General features: G+C 42.9%; 1 protein-coding gene across 12 annotated transcripts in view; it reads right to left on the bottom strand.

Moving 5' to 3' along the window:
- Nucleotides 1-314: 314 nt before the first annotated feature.
- The window catches only part of THRB (thyroid hormone receptor beta), a 359714-nt gene continuing 342203 nt past the window's right edge, over nucleotides 315-17825 (bottom strand). For 11 of the 12 annotated variants that reach the window (XM_046668086.1, XM_046668128.1, XM_046668094.1 and 8 more), the window contains 3 exons: nucleotides 13142-13288; nucleotides 6341-6599; nucleotides 315-4064 (listed from right to left, as the gene is read on the bottom strand). In XM_046668086.1, the coding sequence (XP_046524042.1) occupies nucleotides 3823-4064; nucleotides 6341-6599; nucleotides 13142-13288 (648 nt within the window). In that variant the 3' untranslated portion in view covers nucleotides 315-3822. The remainder of the gene's footprint in view (nucleotides 4065-6340; nucleotides 6600-13141; nucleotides 13289-17825) is intronic. The other variant, XM_046668157.1, reaches the window with a different exon arrangement.

Genomic DNA, 17825 nt, shown 5'->3' with positions numbered 1-17825 from the left:
CTGTTTTTTTGTTTGTGTTTTTAATGTACTTTTTTTTTTAAAGATTAAAGTAAAATGTTTCAATTGTAAAAAATACACACCGGGCAAATCCTTACCTGGATAATAAATATCTACATCACAGTACAATAAAATTTCTTCTCTATAAAATTTAAATATGGATTATAGTCTATCACTATCAAAAGAAACACTATGCTAATATTTCCATATTATTAAAATAACAGGAAAAATTACAAGCTTATTTTAGAACGTGGTGCCATAGCCGTTGGAAAGGGCAAAGAGATTCAAATGTCCATAAGCACTCCCCTTTTGGAGAGGAACTGTGGCTTGGTTATTTACTTAAATTCAGTTTATGAAAAAGGTTTAGCCTTACAAACGCTGGCTACATTTCAAAAAACCATAAGACCGATTTCATAATTTATGACTCATGCAGCAAAAGGTCAATATGACACGAATAGGTTAGAGTTCCGTAGAATAAAAATGTATCACTGACAATGACATGCTTTGAGTGTGCTCAGCAGTTGCGTGGAGCCTGAGTCTGTGGGGGTTGGGGGTTAGTATTGAGGAGGGGCCAAGGCTTGCACACCTGTTCACGGAAGAGCAATGAGAATGGCGTTGCTGGAGCAGAGCTGAGCCTGATGGTCCACTCGATGACCATGCTGCCAATGGAAGAGGTGTCACTCGGGGCACAGGTGAGGGGACATCACTGGGCTGAGGCATCAACACGGCAAGCGCGTCATTGAGGACTGAGGCTCATTTGACTAGAAAAAGCTCTGAGGCGGCACATGGTGTTTTGAGCAGAATCATAAAGAAGAAAAGATCTTACTTTTTTCACTATTTCTGGAAATACTGCACGTCTAAATTGAAGAGTAAAGTACACTTGAGGGTTATGAAGACACCCTCCCCACCCCACACCACTCATCTCGAGAAGTTAAGTGATTTATAAATAAGAATCCCAGTTGTACAGGTGTGTTCTCCTCTGCTGGGCTATCTCCCCGCTGTGAGGGGTTTCAATCAAGTCCACACTTGGTCTGAAAGTTCAGACAATATAAGAAAAAAAGTTAAAAAAATAATCCAAAGCAAATCCCTCCTAATCGAGTTTTATGAGATGGAGTCTTGAGATGCACTACGTACCTCAGTTACAGAAGAAACGAGTCACTTCGACCACTGGGGTCAGGAGCCTTTGAGTCCTTATAGCCTTTCCTTTCAACCTAAAGTACTTTAAGGCATGTCCTACTCAGCTTCAAGTATTCAGCCTTCAACAAGATTTTTAGATCAGCGGTTTGCCTGTTTAGGGCAATCATTCAAGGAGCCGAGGACGAAACATAAATTTACGTGGGGCTGGCTGGATTACTGTAGATAGACTGTACCATTTGGCCAATGCCCAATCATAGTTAATCGTCAAAGCATCCCAATTTACCTTAAGATCAGGCTCTGTCCATACATTCAAATCTGGGAGTGTCTGATGTACTGGGGAATCTCTGACAAATTGAGGAAACTTTCCCGGGACATCTTGATGCCCAAGGAGTCTATGAACCCTCCAGTGCCCCACCTGTTTGCCTTCCTCTCCTTCCCTTCTGAGGGAAAGCTTGCTCCACACCGCAAAGCTTAGTTATTCTGGAACTAGAAGGTGATTGATGAAGCGGTCATGTTTGAAGGAGTAGTTCTTCAACAAGAGAGGGAGCTGAGATGTTAATAAAGCACAGACTTAAGGAGACGGGCTAGAGGGCTGTCTAGAGAGAAGAAAACCAAAAAAACTGTCTGTAGATAAAGTCAAAGCAGGTAATCTACCCAAGAACTTCATGTTTATAACTTTAATCTCTTCACCTACTTCCTTTCTCTGGTTAGCAAGTTCCATAGCGATGTTCTTTTTCCTTTTCCCCAGAAGCCAGTATAATTGTTTCAGTGCATTAAACATATCATTTTCCTCCCAGATTGTTTCCAGTGCTGTTCATCTCCTTTTTCCAAGGCCATGCTGCATTTCTCTAAAGTTGATTAGTGCGTCAAATTCTTATTTTGAATGAATACTAAATATACTTTTCTTAACTGTTAAGAGGGACATAATTTTTGTCTAATAAAGCTAGAAATTTGAATATGAAAGAAATAATCAAAAGAACCAGGTTCTCCCCCCCTTGAAATTAGTACAATATTAAGGATGGGAAGGATTTTAGAGTTCATGACTTATTCACCAGGTGAGAAAACCAAGACCCAAAGTCACAAATCTACAAGTCGACAGAGCACAAACTAGAACTTATGCACCCTGACTTCTGGGCCAATTAAAAAAAATTAGTCCACTTGGTTTTCACAGTGACTTTCATTCTTTTGTTTTTAGGTAAATCTTACTGATATGGCTTATTTTCCCCAATATTTCCAGGATAAGGCAGTACAAGGCAAGCAAAGGAATAGTTTATGACTACTATCCAGTGAAGAATGAGATACATTCAATTGCATGGGAACATTCTTTGCCCATTTTCTGACGCTGAAGGGATCAAGGGTTACCATTTATTTTCCGAGCACAAGCTACTCCAGTGTTTGCCATTGGGGAGGAGGGCTGGGCAGCGAAGGTGAGTGAGGGTTCGTGTACATGGCGGCAGGACTGTTGAATATATGTCAGGGCAATGATATAAGAAGGACGGAGAGGGTCAGTCTTTGTTTAGCGACAGTCCAGCCTCAGAGTCAGAGGGAAAAGGTGACTAGACAGTATTTGTGAGTAGAGCAAAGAGCTTGAGGATCTAAGACCAGAAGGAAGCATCCCCAAACCATCAGTCCATGCAGGGGGCTCTCAGAACACGGCATTTCCTTCAACCCAGAATATAACCACCTTAATCTCTCCTTAGAATTCCTCCAGAACAAGTCTCAAATTTCAGCTTGTTCTTTCTCCTTGATTAGAAGATTTGATCCGTAGGGAAATCTGTTGTCAGCTTAGCAAAGATGCAATCAGGATAAATAACTTCAGGAGTTTGGGAGATGACAGATCAGATGTCATTGAAAAGTGATGATGCTTTGTAAATAGGTTTGATTTCTGTGGAAACTTTTCTCTGAGCCTAAGCTGTAAAGAAGCCTTCCTCCTATGAGGTAATACTATGTGAATTTTTGGAAACTTGAATCACTGACATTGGTGAAGATTTCTAATTTCTTTGGGCTCACTGAAGAAAATTGTTTTCCTTGTTGGTTTCAGTCAAATACCTGCCCATCTTTGAGTCACACCCTTGTATGATTTGAATTCAATCATACGATTATAAAAATTGATATTTTGGGAACAAATATTCCTGTACATTCCAAGTTATGCTGCTAGGAGAGAATGAAGACTGCTGAAAACATCATGCTCTTGAACAGATAAAAATTTGTTGAGACCTTTCCCTAGAAAGTTGAAAAGCCACATCTAACCAAAGGTGGTGTGTGCCCTGCTAACTTGAGCCCTGCAAAAGGCAGGATTGGATCAAGATGACCATATTATGTTGATTTTAAGGCTTCTTTAGTCTTCTGCTGTGCCATTTTGCTTGCTTGAGTCTCTGACCAGGGACAGATGGGAGCTGGTGATGGCTTGTTGCTGGTGAATTAATGATTGTCCCCACCCCCACCTCCACAACTGTAAAACCTTCAAAGCATTCACATCAAAGGACTGGAGAACAAAATGCAATAGTTACAAGTACCCGCATTTGAGGGGCAATTTCATCCATGTCTGTGCCAAGGACTACCTTCTTTTATCCCCAAACAATCCCTCCCAACACAAAGCAACAAAGGAACAAACAAAAAAGAGCTAGGCAATGGAATGAAATGACACCCAGTAGTGCTGTGGGAATTATGAGAATGAATTCAGTCAATCTAATCTTCGAACACTTCCAAGAACAACGGGGGGAAGAGTTCCGTGGGGCATTCCACCTTCATGTGCAGGAAGCGGCTGGCATGGCAGGCTCCAATCATCCGCAGGTCTGTCACCTTCATCAGGAGTTTTGGCCAAAAGTGTGTCACGTGATGTTTTCGGTAATTGATATAGTGTTCAAAGGCCAGCAGGAAACTATCTTGGTATTTTTCTATCCTCTCAACACAGGCAAGCCCTGGGCGATCTGAGAGGAAGAAAGAAGATGGATGTTAAGTCAGAGGCAGCAAGGAGACTTGTCTAATTCAAGTCTTTTAGTGTGAAGTGGCCAGATCTGGGGACTTCTCGATCCTAGGAATGAGCATGGATGTAACATGAACTCTGGAGCATAAGGCACCAAGATACTGGGGAGTGGCATCATTTATATGAAGGGAATAGATGCTTTGTTCATCTCTGTTTTAGACAAATCACCTCCTTGGCTGTGAACAGTGATGTCTCCCTCCAGGGTACCGAAGGAGAAGCCCTACCTGGAGGGCTGAAATACTCTGCATAATGAGGGGAAAGATTTTGAGTTTCTGCTGGCTGCCTGGGAGAGAGGGGAGGACAAGCATGGACGTGCAGAGATGGGGGAGATGTGAAAAGAGGTTAGGAACATCTCAGGAGGCCGGGATGCCAAAGGGGGAAAGTTGGACCCTAAGAGATTCCCATGAAGACAAAGAGGCACAATATCCAATTTTAGTTGTTTGCCAGGCTGTAATGACACTCCTTCCCTTCCTCTACACCTCAGTAAAATTACTACCTGTGGCAGCCTTGTGTTCGTGGTGCCTTGGGAATTACAATGAAAGGAAAAGAGGACGTGAGCCATGCTAGAGTCACCCTGTGCAGAGAAGAGAAGAGTCACAGTGGGAAGCAGGAGTAAGAGGAGACCGTGATGGTGTAAAGCCTGGGAAATCTTCCCAAGTCTTGGGAGGACCACTGGTTCCCACAATATTTGGGAGGCGACTCGAGGCAGTTTCGAGAAATGATAAAGGGGTGTCACGAGAAGGCTGGATGACTGTGGAACATCCAGGCTGCAAACACTAGTTTACAAAAGTAATTTATAAACCTGGATGAATTCCTTATTTAGCTCCAGGAAGCCCTACCATCCCCCTGCCCAGTTCTCCTGAGGGTGCTCTTTGTAGCTCTGATCAAATAAATTCACACTCCAAGTGTCCAGTTAGTGAAGTATGTGTATTAGCAAAAATCTAGAGTTCTGCTTAATCTGAAAGGAAGGATCAGGGCTGATGTCGCAATCCATCCTTCTGAGTCTAAACAAAAATCTATGGGCTTTTGGACTCCTTATTTGGCTCAAAGTGCAATTTGTGCATTTTTATTTTGTGGTTTCCTTAATTTTTGACGATGCTGCTCTATTCACTCCCTCTCTCTTCCTCTTTCCTGTCTTCTCTCTTTCTTTGAGTGTGCCAGAAGAATTCTCCACAGGAGCCTTTAACTTGTGATCCAAACAGAAAATGAACATAATATTGCTCTGGATGTATTCCTTCAAAGGGAAAAAATAATCTGAATTTGTCAAAACTCTGCCCTTTGATGAGAGAGAGAGAAAGACAAGGTGGTCATATAAATGATATAGAGAAGATGAATGGACATTTTGATGATGCTAAGTTGTACTAAACATGTTTATGAATAAACATTTTAAAGGTTAAAGACTGTCTTTAACTCCTTAAGACAAAATTTCTCAAAGATATGTCTTTTGGATCATTTTCAGTTTAGCTCTCTGCTTATCACTGCAGGACCAAGGGTCTTAGCAGTAGTAGTTTCTGGAAAAGTCTTTGAAGAAAAGGCCTAAGATATTCTGTAACAGAAATGCCAAACAAAACAATAGGGCTTAGAAGATAATACTGAGGAGGCGTTGGAGACTCAGAGCAGCTAAAAAATTGCCTTGAATCCCCCCTCCAGGAATGTAATTCCCATGTATTTAGTTCAATTTCTTTATTTTAAAGGACACTGAAGCCCTGCTAGAGGAGAGGCTGCATGGAGAAAGGCCTAGAGCCTTGTTTGATGTCTCAGCCCCAAACCTAGCCATTTTGGATGTCGGGTGATATGCTAAAGCAATAAATAATTGAAACTTAAGTTGTAGCCAAGCTATGAAGAAATTCTAGCTCTCACTCATGGTTTCCTCACACAGAACTTAATAAAGAATGGTGTGGTCCCTCATACCCATATCCAGAAAACCAAAAGGGAGTAGGGTTGGCTAACTATCATGAGGAGACTGGGTAGTGCCCATTGAAGGTGGATCATTCCATATAATCTGTAAGATAGCTCTGTTGGTTCCTTCCCACTACTCTGGGAGACTGCAAAAAGCATCAGACATCTGACACAATCCTTCAGTTCCCAGTCCACTGGCAAACCCAGAATTCCTCGCTGAAGGAGAGTGAGCTGTGATTTTGAAGCTAAATGGGCATTGAAAACTCATCAAGTGATTTGAATCAGCACCAGATGCCTACTAATGAGTCTGGGCATACTCACCTGAAGACATCAGCAGGACAGCCTGAAGGAGAGCTACTTCAGTGTCATCCAGGTTGAAAGAAGACAGCGACATGCCCAGGTCAAAGATGGCATCCGACACCACCCCTAGACCCCCATTTTTCAGCTGGCCCCGTGTCACTGCCATTTCCCCATTCAGGGTTAAAGTCTCACTTTCTGGGTCGTAGCGCACAGCCGCGCGAAGAGACATGATTTCCATGCAGCAGCCTTTGAGGAGGATGATCTGGTCTTCACATGGCAGCTGAAAAGAACCAGCCCACATCAGCAGAGAACAAGCAGACACATGGCAGGCAGGAACAACACTCGGCATCTTAGCGGCAACAGGAACAACATCCTGTGATTGACACTAGTCCCGCGCTCTTCCAGCCTGTGGCTTTCCCTTCCTACCTGGCTGCAGACTTTCAACAACCATTTCTCATACTCCATGTTGGTCTAATTTTCACCAACTTTAATCCCAGTAGTTTGCATTTCTTTTATGATGGACATAGAGCTCCAACTGGTATTACAGTCACGTGTGAAACTGATAATCCCTTACTCAGGGCTTTGCATTATAACCCAACTGGTAACTGCTTGAGAGCAGGGTTTATGTTAAACTTACCAACATTTTTGTCTTGTAGCTCTAATAGACAACAGCTAACTATACTGTTTAGTTGGCAACTGTGCTTCTCTTTGTTTTTTGAAGCAACTTTGCTCCTTGAGTCTCTTAAAAAGCACAGAGCTAGAAGGTAGCTTACAGACGCATGTTACCCATGAGGCCCTGGGATGCAAAAGCTTTGCCAAGCTCACCCTGTGAGTTAGGGGCAGAGATGAGAGATGAGAATTCAGACCTCCTGGCTCCTAGGGTTTTGTTCTTCTCAGTACCTCAGGCAGCAGAATGACTCCACACACTGGATCTTTCTGCTGGTGGTGTAATCTCATTTTAAGCTCATTCGGTTGCCCTGTTTATTAGGATTTGTGATAACATTAATAATAAACTTAAAAAAGAGAACTTTCCTAAGCAAAATAATAAAAAAATCAGAGTTTTATTTTCTGGAGGGGAAGAATGTTTAATTAAATGCCATTATCAAAATAGTTTGAAAGGCTATTAGCTAATGGGTGTTTTTGATGAATTGGGCATCATGCTAAGATTTACGTGCGTCATCTTATTTAATCTTCACAGCAATGCAGTGAGGTAAATATTCTAATTCCAGTTTTATTTACAGATGTGGAAATCCAGGCACTGAGAGTTTGAGTAACATGCTTGGGGGTCACATGAATGTTTTGTGGGTGAGGCTAGGATGTGAGGCCAGATCTGTTAGAATCGGAAGCCAAGAGAAGAAGAGAATACACCCTTTTGAAGTACTTTGGATGTGACTAAGTTTCCATAAACAATGAAGATGTAAATTACACATAATTTCCCTCTCTTCATTAAAGCGGGTACAAATTCTTTTTGGGAATTACTGTCGGCAACAGTCGACTGGTTCAATTTAGGTTATTATACAAAACCGAAAGAAATATTTCTGAATAACATTTAAAATACTGGGTCTTTAATATTTTTCACCAACTCGACCTAGGCACCTTACCATTTAATTTGAAATTGTTTAGCTTTTTCTACAGAATAAAAGTCACTTCATATTTGGTTCTGCAATCTGTACATGTGAATTCTCTCCTTCCACTTGACAAATAGAAATGGCAAGCAATAGGATATATTGGAGTATACGAGGAAGCCATTTGGTGTAAACCTAATTCGGCCTGACTTTGTTTTTCCCAAAAGGGCCTGACATGGCCATTGAGCATGCATTGTATATCTGCTTAAGCCTTTGCTATGTCCCACAGACAAGAACAAATGCCCTTAAGATAAAGGTGCAACTTCCCCCCACATTGGCATTTCCTTAAGGATAAGCATCTCTCCCTAGGCTAGGAACTGATTGCTGCACTCACCTGAGACCACTCAGCTTGAGACAACAGATCTGCCACCCTGCTGTGTCTACCCAGACAGCCGACCTACTACCTTCTCTGTCCATCAATCGCTGTGCTGACAGAGCAGTTTTGTGACTACTGTAAAAGGGACATTTCAATCATATGTGAAACATCCTCTTTGAGAGTATATAACCACTCTGTACACCCCAGTTCTTTGGTGCCCTTCTTTCCTTGAGGAAGGAAGGCCCCGGGCTATGGTCCTCACATTTTGGCTCAGAATAAACTCACCCAAATTTTCATTTATAGTTGGTTATGGATTATTTTCATCGACACACTCATTGAAAAAAAAATGACCTTGATTTGATTTATTTAGGTTCTAATTTGTACTCCTCAATTACATGCTTGGATTCCTGACCTGAGAGTATGGTAGGAAATAGGAAACCCAAGCTTGGATGGATCCTCCACAGGGAAGACGGAGAATTGGCTGAAGTGGGCAGAGGCTGGCTTTAATGCCTAGGACAGTGGTTCTGACTTCAGCCCCATCAGGATCACCTGAGGGCTTGTTAAACCCACATTGCTGGCCCCACCTTTTGAGTTTCTGCATTTCTCCAAGATCCCAGGTGATGCACATGCTGCTGGTTGGGGACCCCACTCTTGAGCACCACAGGCATGGAATAGCAAAGAGAAATTTCTAACCACATCAAACCATTTCTTATTATTTTTATCTGTAACAAAGTATGCAAACTTGGGCAGGCCCATCTTTGTGGCCAAGTCTGATTATAGGTGAAGTAGAAGTTTTCTTTTTAAAACTTCCTAACTGTTGATCAGTTCAAATTTAAATTCAAGTTGAATAAGTATTTGTCAAGGATCACCAACAGTTTAAAAACTAGGCCAGATGCCTTTTCCTTTAAGACAGGTTTGTAGGATCCTGGCGAGATTTGTTTCAACATGTGAGCAAATAAACTCTTAGTCACCTGCCAAAATTCTTTCATTGTGAGAATGCTCGAAGAAAGGCATGACAGGCAGAGACGCAGGGTTCCTCCCACAGTCTCTTCCTGTCTCCTTAGGAGAACAAGACTCAGGTTGATTGGCAAAGATGACAGTACCCCGCACTCTATAAGTGGTCCTTATGTGTGTTTTTGGCAGCTCTTCCTGCGATGATTTTAGATTGTTTGAAGCTCTAGATGTCCACCAACCTTGTCTGGTGCGTTGGCATGGATCTTAGCAGAAAATACCGTGAGCACAATTTGAACAGCAGATGCATCGAACTGCCTCTGGCAAGAAACCTCTGGCTGTTGAGACCACCAGGGATCTCCACCCACTTCACAGGTAGCTCAGGGGCCTACACAGTTCATTTCCCTCTTTGGGGTTCCAAAGGGCCGATGAAAGGCAAAAGGTCCTCAGGAAGCAAAAAACACCAGAAACATACGCATCTCTGCTATAAAAGTTGTGGAAATTGATAAAAGAAACCTTAACTAAAGTGGAATTAGGAAGGCCTGTAGGGGGAGCTCTCAAGCCCTATCACACATCATCAATTACATCAAACAGGAAGAGATGGATGATTGCATCTTGTACAGGGAGTAAAACTACTTTACTATTGAAGGAAGATTTCTCGCCCTACCGGACAATAGCCCAGCCAATGAGAAATGCTGCAGCTCAGCCAATAAGCCATCGCTGCCCTAAACTGTTACTTTCTCCCATTGGACTTTCCTTTAGAAAGGCCCCACTCCTACTCCCCCTTTTTCTCTATAAAAGCAGCCCTCCTCCTTTCTTTTCTGGATTTGTCTATGGTTTGCCATAGCACGCACATCCTGAATTGCAATTCTTTTGGCTCTTCCTGAATAAACTCATTATGAGGATAAAATAACAGGCAAATTTGCTTTTTAAGTTGACAAAGTAGCTCCCCCCTGCTTTTTTTTTTTTTTGCAGTTTAGAGACTACAAAATATCAAGGTTGAAAGAGAGATGGAAGCTTGACTTTGAAGCAGTCTTAAACTTCTGAGGGACACTTGGAGAAGCTTGATACAACCCATGCTTGAAAATTCCGTGTTGACCCCTCATCCCTGCCATGGACATAAGTGCATGGTGTGTGTGTTACTGGTGGTGGAGATGGATTCTTTTCTCTCTGTCTTTAACTGAAATCTCTCTCAGGGGTTGGCTTACATGAGCTTTACTTTTTTTGTGCTGAAGAAAATTGGCCCTAAGCTAACATCTGTGCCAATCTTCCTCTGTTTTGTATGTGGATTGCTGCCACAGCATGGCTGCTGATGAGTGGTGTAGGTTTGAGCCTGGAAACTAAACCTGGGCTACTGAAGTGGAACACGCTGCACTTAACCAATGGGCCACGGGGCTGGCCCCTACATTTTTTAAAAGACATTTTTGGTGGGTATTCAAAGGGGAACACATGACTGGCAGGCTAGCTCAAGTTGTAGGGGTAGCAAACTCAATACAATTCCTTTTTGGACACCAAGGCCTAGGGGATGAGGGGCACAGCCTGGAGAAAGAAAGCCAAGAGAGGTCCGGGAAAAGACTCAACCCAATGAACAAAAAAGAAAGATGGTACCTAGAGTTGACAAGAATGAGAGGAAACAAGCAGTCTTGGTGCAGACATGAGAGTGTATACCCTCCTTGAGGGCCTTTCAGCAACACATATCGAATGCCTTAAAGGGCATCTATACCTTGGTTCTTAAATTCTACTTTTAGAATTTGCCTTTAGGAAGTAGTCAGTGTTGTGAGCAGGGCATAGGCACCAGAATGTTCACTGCAGAATATTTATATTAGTGAAAAATTGGAAATGAATTAAAGATCCAGTAAAAACAGACAGCCTAAATTATAATAGATCTATTCTTTGGAATACTATGAGGTCATCAAAAATTATTTTGTGAAAGAATACTTAAATGATGTGTTCTACAGTTGAGGGTGAAAAGCTAAGTACAACAGGGTGCTGATAACGTTCTGTTTCTGTTTCTTGGTGCTGAATACGTGGATGTGTTCAGTCTGTGAAAAGTCATTGACTTACACCCTTATGATATGTACTCCTTACTCTTTAATAAAAAGGTAAAAAGGCAGTTTTATAAATAGAAAGAACATTATGGTATAAATTATATTAATATATTTCATATATATGTATGTGTGTATATATATGAGTGTGTATACACACATGTATTTGAAAAAAGACTGCAATAGGCTCCAAAATGTCAGCAGTTTATCTCTTAGTGGTGTTATCATGAATCATTACCATTATTATGCTTTATAAATCTCCAATAAATAGGTATTTTTTGGAAATAGCCTCCAAAACTTTAATAAATGTTAATTAAAAAAAAAAAGATGGTAAGAGGCATGGAAAGCTCCACACCAAATACAGAGGTCAAAGTTCCTTCTCCAGGACTTATGGGTTCCCCTGGGGGTGGGATATGACCTGGTTCCTACCGCAGGGCTGTTGGGCCAGCACATCAGGAAGCCTGGCCCTCACCACACGGAAGCCGGGGTAAGAGGGAGGCATCCCCTCTCTCTCAGCTCTGTCTGGGGGTCAGATACCTGTGTCCTGAAGCCCACTGCTCTGTCCTTCTGGGTCTGGCTTCTGCGGAGGCTCAGAACTAGGCAAGGAGAAGTGTCCCCATCAGTGTCTGAGGTCTCTCAGACTCTAGCTGGGCTCGCAGTATTGCAAACTCAAGGACACAAGTGAGCTGGAAGCCAAGGCTGGACGGAATCATTCCAGGTGAGGAGACTCAGTTTCTTTCTAGTGAGACTAGATTCACTCCTCCCTTGGGTAGCTTATGTAAGAGGCTCACAGCAGGATGTGGCCCTCTCTATTTGCTATCTTTCTGGGTCTCCTTGGAGCTGTGAAGAACAATAGATTGGCACCTGGTGGGGTTTTTCAAAGGGAAAAATTCTCCAGAAAACATACCCACAGAAATCAACCCTACCTGATTCAAAAAAAAGGAAGGTAGAGGCAGGATGGTAATGTAATAGAGGAAATAACAGCAGTATTAACAGCTAACATTTACGGACTACTTATGACCCAGGCACTGTCTCAGCACTTTACATATATTGTCCCATTTAAAAATTCCAACAGCTCTAAGAAGTAGATACTATTATGATTCCCATTTTAAAGATGAAATAACCAAGGTTTGAAGGCATTTAATAACGTCTCTAGGATTCTTGCCCATGCAGCTGGCTACAGAGCCCACGCTCTCAGCTACCACACAACAGGACTGCTAAGGTTAGTGTCTCAAAGGGAAAGTGCGAGCCCTTGCGGGGGAGCTCTTCAGGATGCCTTGGAGGTGGGGCAAGACAGGGTGAGCATATATGAAAAGAGGGAAGATTTAAGGAGATATTATGATCCTTGCTCTGTGAGCAACATTTAACTTATTCTTGAGGATTAAGAAACAATCGCATAGCCATCTTGCTGGAATAAGTAGTGGAAAGAATATAGACTTCGACTCAAACTATGGCCCATGTTTGGATAAGTTAACTTAATCTCTTTGATCTTAATTTTCCCCATTTGTAAAATGGGGCTAATCAGAGCTACCCTGCAGATCTGTTATAAGGACTGGATTTAATGTGGGCAAACTTAAGCATGGTAACTGGGACATCATAGGTGTTGAATGAACGGAAGGATTGTTATCATACTTCCTTGTGCCTGGAGTGGGTGGGTGGATAGGATCTTCATTGACCCCACGTGGACAAGCTAATGAATGGTGACTGAACAGAGAAGGTGGGGACATAAAAAGGAAACAGGGTGCATTTTCATTTTGTACTGATATTGCTTTCATATGACTAAGTCCCTCCTAATTAATATTAAATTATAAATGATACTCAGTATTCCTGGAAATTGATGGAACTAAAATGAAAAGTAATGCAGAAGGAAAAACAATTTCCTCACCTCACAAAACATAGGCAACTTTTTGGCAAAGTCCACCACTCTTGTAATTGCTGGTGTGATGATTTTTGTAAAATGGCTGAAGGCTTCCAAGTCAACCTTTCCACCTTCTGGGGCATTTACTATTGGTGCTTGTCCAATATCTTCTGGCTAAAGAGGAGAACAAGAAAGATTTAAATGAAGAAGTTAAAGGGATCTTTATGTATCATAGTTCTCACATGGCAGAAAAGCTCTTCTGAAATGCATACTGTACAGTGTCCAGTTTTCACATTGTTTATTAACAAACTGTACAGTTTTCACATTGTTTAGTTCTCTGAGCAAAGATATATGTGTTGGCCATTGCTTTAAGAGGCCCCTGTGATAATGTTCACAGGACTGTTGCTGCAGGAAGAAGTAAAGAGGGAGAGAGAGAGAAAGGGGGTGGGTAACAACAGGAATTTGGGTTCTGCTTCGGAATGCTCAAAGGGTGATACTGATGCCAGGTGACATCAATTCTAGGGGCTCTTGGTTGCGTTTTCAGAACACTGCACCTTCTGGTGTGTGTCTTTGTGTGGGAGGTGGGCACAGTGTGGGCAGTGATGGAGGAGCCCTGGCAAACAGCACTCTGGATTCATTCTTGCTTCTGACCCAGCTGCCGGGGCTCAAAGTTCCTGTTTGCCCGTCAGACTCCAGCTGAAGGAAGTCTCAGCAGGCTGAGGGGAAGATCTCTAGGTTGCTGATAGGAACCGAGTTGTGCAAACCTGGCAAACTTTAGGGCAGAGTGGGGAATTCACTAGTAGTCAATGTTCCCAGGGGACTTGCAGTTCACTTGCCCAAGAACAATCCATGCCCTTGCCGCTCACAGGGTGGCATAGCAGCTTGGGTGTCACCTGGGGACTTGTTAGAAATGCAGAATCTCAGTCCTCTCCACAGAGCTACTGGTACAGAATCAGTATATTAGCAAGGCCCCCAGGTGGTGATGCTCACCTTAGGCACCCCGATGTCCACTGGAGCTACCTAGCTCCTTAGCCCGGCGTTCCCTGACCACCATGGTGTGGCCTCTCTCATGTATCTCCTGTTGTCACCAGTACTTCCTGCCAGGAACAGTCCTCTCCATTGCCCTTTGTTGTCATTGTGATAATAATAATCACCATTTGTCTGTGGCCGACAAGCGAGCCAGACCCTTGGAGCGCATGATCTCAGGTAGTTCTCACACAATTCCTGATTGGCAGATGAGCAAACAAGGGCTAAGGGAGGTTAAGCACAATCCCCTGAGGCCAGGATTGGGTTCTCAGTCACCCCGACTCCCACACAGCAATCTGCCAGGAGCCACACATCTCCCCCTTGCTTCCAGGATTTTACACCCTGTACACTTTTGACACCAGGGGGCAGAATTCCGCTCCTTATTCCTCCTCTTGCCAGCCTCTCCCATTGTCTTCCAGGAAGTTGTGAATGTGATGAAAGGGATCAGAGACTCAGGCCCCGCCGGATGGTGGCCACCTTTGCATAGAGCCACAGTGGACAGACAGGAACTTGGCACCCAGGAGTGGGAGGTGGGGGAGGAAGGGCAGAGAAGGCCAGGAGGTACTGGCACTGTGAGCAAGTTGAGCAAGACTGAATCCCTCACTTGCAGAGGTGAGGGCACTGCCAGTGACACAATTGTGGCCTACGGCTGTGGTCCCCAAACTTCACTGTGCCTCACAGTCACCCGACGGCTGTGCCCTACCCCCAGAGTTTCTGATTCAGTAGGTCAGGAGCAGAGCCCGAGAATCTACATCTCTAACAGTTTCCCAGGGCGTGCTGATGCTGCTGGTCCAGGACCACACTGTGAGAACCTCTGGGCTAGTAGTAACCATGTCCAGCTCTAAGTAATCCAGTTACCATTTTGCTTCCCACATATCCCCTATTACTGCTCACATCTAATTTTCAGCACGAAGAAAAGCAAAGGATGATTCTTTCCCTCTCTTGTTGCCAGGGCACTGGGGTCAACAGGAGCAGCTGAGGCCCTCCAAGGGTGTGGTAGGAATCATAGTTACAGCCCAGGGGAGGATTTTAAAATATATTACATAACAAACTCTGGCAGCATTGACCTTCTTTTGATTATCCAGTAGGTTCTTCTGTTTATTTTATTCGACTTTTTTATTGTTTGTTTTGGGGGCAGTGAGTGGACACTTTATTTATTTCCTAATAAACCTGGTTTCTGCCGTGTTTTCATAATCAATGGCGATGTTTGGGGTAACGGTTGGCATGGCAAGCCCGTGGAAGGCTACTGATCGGCTGGCTTTCCGGATGCAGATGCAATTAATGGAATAATCACATGCACAGCTTCCCTCTCTCTCTCTCTTTGTCTTTCTCACATAGACTCAGCAACGGGGAAAGGTACAGCAGTTCCTCCTTTGGGCACTGATGCTCCCTGCATCCTTCAGACCTCCTTGCTGGTCTTTATAATCCCTCCCACCCCAAAATGAGGCTAATCTCACCTGCCTTGTCCCCTTCACAACTCTGTTATGAAAATCAATTAATAAAAGGAATGTGGTCACACATTAAAAAAGGTAGGAAGTTTTATACCCACACACATATGCATACACAAATACACACACACATAAATATAGGGTGAACTTTTTTAGAAATAAAAATAAAGTAAAAATATTTGCATAGCAATAGTTTTGGCCCAGTAGATCTAATAGAGCTATTGATATCCACTGATAGATCTAATCTGATTTTATTGAATAGTATTCAGTGTCCCTTGAAATGTGGTGGGTTAATATTGATGTTAATAATTTCCATTCAACTTTTGGGTTCATAGGGTCTTTGAATCACCATCTGTGATACTTCTGAAGGTTTGAAAAAAAGGAGGGAAATTATACAAGGAAATATGGCAATTTTAATTAAAATTAAACCCCCAAATGTAATAACCTCATAAGGTTTTCTGTTGAGAAAAATAAATTTCAGGGTAGGAAAAAAATTTACTTTTAAGCCTTTGGGTATTTAATGGAAAATACAATTGTTAGAAGTAAAATTATATACAAAATAAAAGCCTCCTATTATATCACTAAGGTTTATCTCCATAAAGGATCTTGGATACTAGAAAAATTCATATAGTCTATGAATTGACCCGACTTAACACATCAGGTATGAGAAATTAAAGTTGAGCAATGAAACTTTGTGACTTCCTGAAGGTTTTTCAACCGTAAGGACAACACATCATTTGCTAAAATATTTGGTGGATGTGAAAAATGAAGAAGAGTAAGAATATTCTACATCAGTTGAATCTATTAGAGATTTTATTTAGAGCCAGTCGCTTTGTAATCCATTACATGAAGTACATTTGCTCCTACCACACATAAGTGTTTACGCACACAAGATCAAGCTCAGATACCGGTGATAAGTCTCTGGCTTGCAGATTCACCAGTGTGGACTGTGGGGAAAGTTTGCTTTTTGTCTCTGAGGATCAAACTGCCTTAGCTTGCTCATGGGGGTGCTTCCAATTCTCATTCTGACTTTCTTCCTCCCTGTGTACCCTAATGACCTCCTGAACCAGCCCAGATGACCTCTTCACATGTCCTCCCCAACTTGCCTTGCACTTTTCCATTTTGGGGCTGCCTTCCCTTTTGACTTTTGCTTTCTCCAAAGTCCCCACTTCCGTCTTATCTCTGCCAATTCCAAATCCGACCCAACTCAAACTCTAGCTTCTCCTTGAAGTCTTTCTAGATGACCTCAGTTTGAAATGATGTCTAGCTCATCTGCACACACATGGTGGCCCATGTACATCACTCATATGGCATTTAGGCATTTATTACTATTACTTTTTATTGTGGTTATGTTGGTACACATCCAAGATATGGACTTCTCAAGGGGAGGGAATAAGCCTTAAAAGTATCTTTGCCTACCGTGTAGAAGGCATTGGGCCAAATGGTGGAGGATAGGATGCTTGTTGGTTGAGCGAGTGAATAAATGTATGTTCTTACATGTACTCAACCAATATTTATTAAGCATCTACTATGGGCCAGGCTGAGATCTAGATGCTGAGGTAACAGCAATGAATAATGTAATCTCAAGGAATTTTCATTGTAATGAGGGAAGATAGACAATAAAGAAAAAGAATACTTTCATGGAAGAATTTCGGTTTGTGATAAGACTGGAGGTAACATGATCGTACATGGGGGTCAGGAGATAGGGGGGTCAGCCAAAGCCCTTTTGAGAAGTGATGAGTGAGCTTTAAGTTGAAGAATATTAAGAAGGCAGCCTTCCATAGAGCCAGAGGAAGGACACTTAAGGCAGAGGGAAAAAAAACCAGTGCAAAGTCCCAAGGCCAGAAAGGAGGCTTAGGTGGTTACAGCCCAGAGATGGCATGAAATGAAGGATGGAAGGCAGGCAAGACAACCATGATGACGGGGTTGTGGGCCATGGAGAGGAGAGGGGTTTATTCTAAAGGCAATGGGGCACCACTGAAGGGCTTTAAACAGGGGAGAAGCGTGATGAGACTTATGTGGAGATGGGATGTGGGGAGCCAAAGGAAGAAACAGGCAGGCACAGCAGTGGTTTGGGCAGGAGCTGAAGTGGCTGGACCATAGGGAGGCGGTAGAGATGGAGAGAAGTGGAAGAATTCAAGACATATCTTGGGAGCTGAAGATAGGGATTTCTGATGGACTGGCTGCGGGGTGAGGGACACGAAGGAATCCAGAGTGTCTCCTCTGGGGCAGTGGAG

The sequence above is a fragment of the Equus quagga genome, chromosome 1, assembly GCF_021613505.1.
Source record: "Equus quagga isolate Etosha38 chromosome 1, UCLA_HA_Equagga_1.0, whole genome shotgun sequence".
Classification (NCBI taxonomy): Eukaryota; Metazoa; Chordata; class Mammalia; order Perissodactyla; family Equidae; genus Equus; species Equus quagga.
Note: the sequence above shows the minus strand (reverse complement) of the source record. Positions and strands in the feature narration are given on the sequence as shown.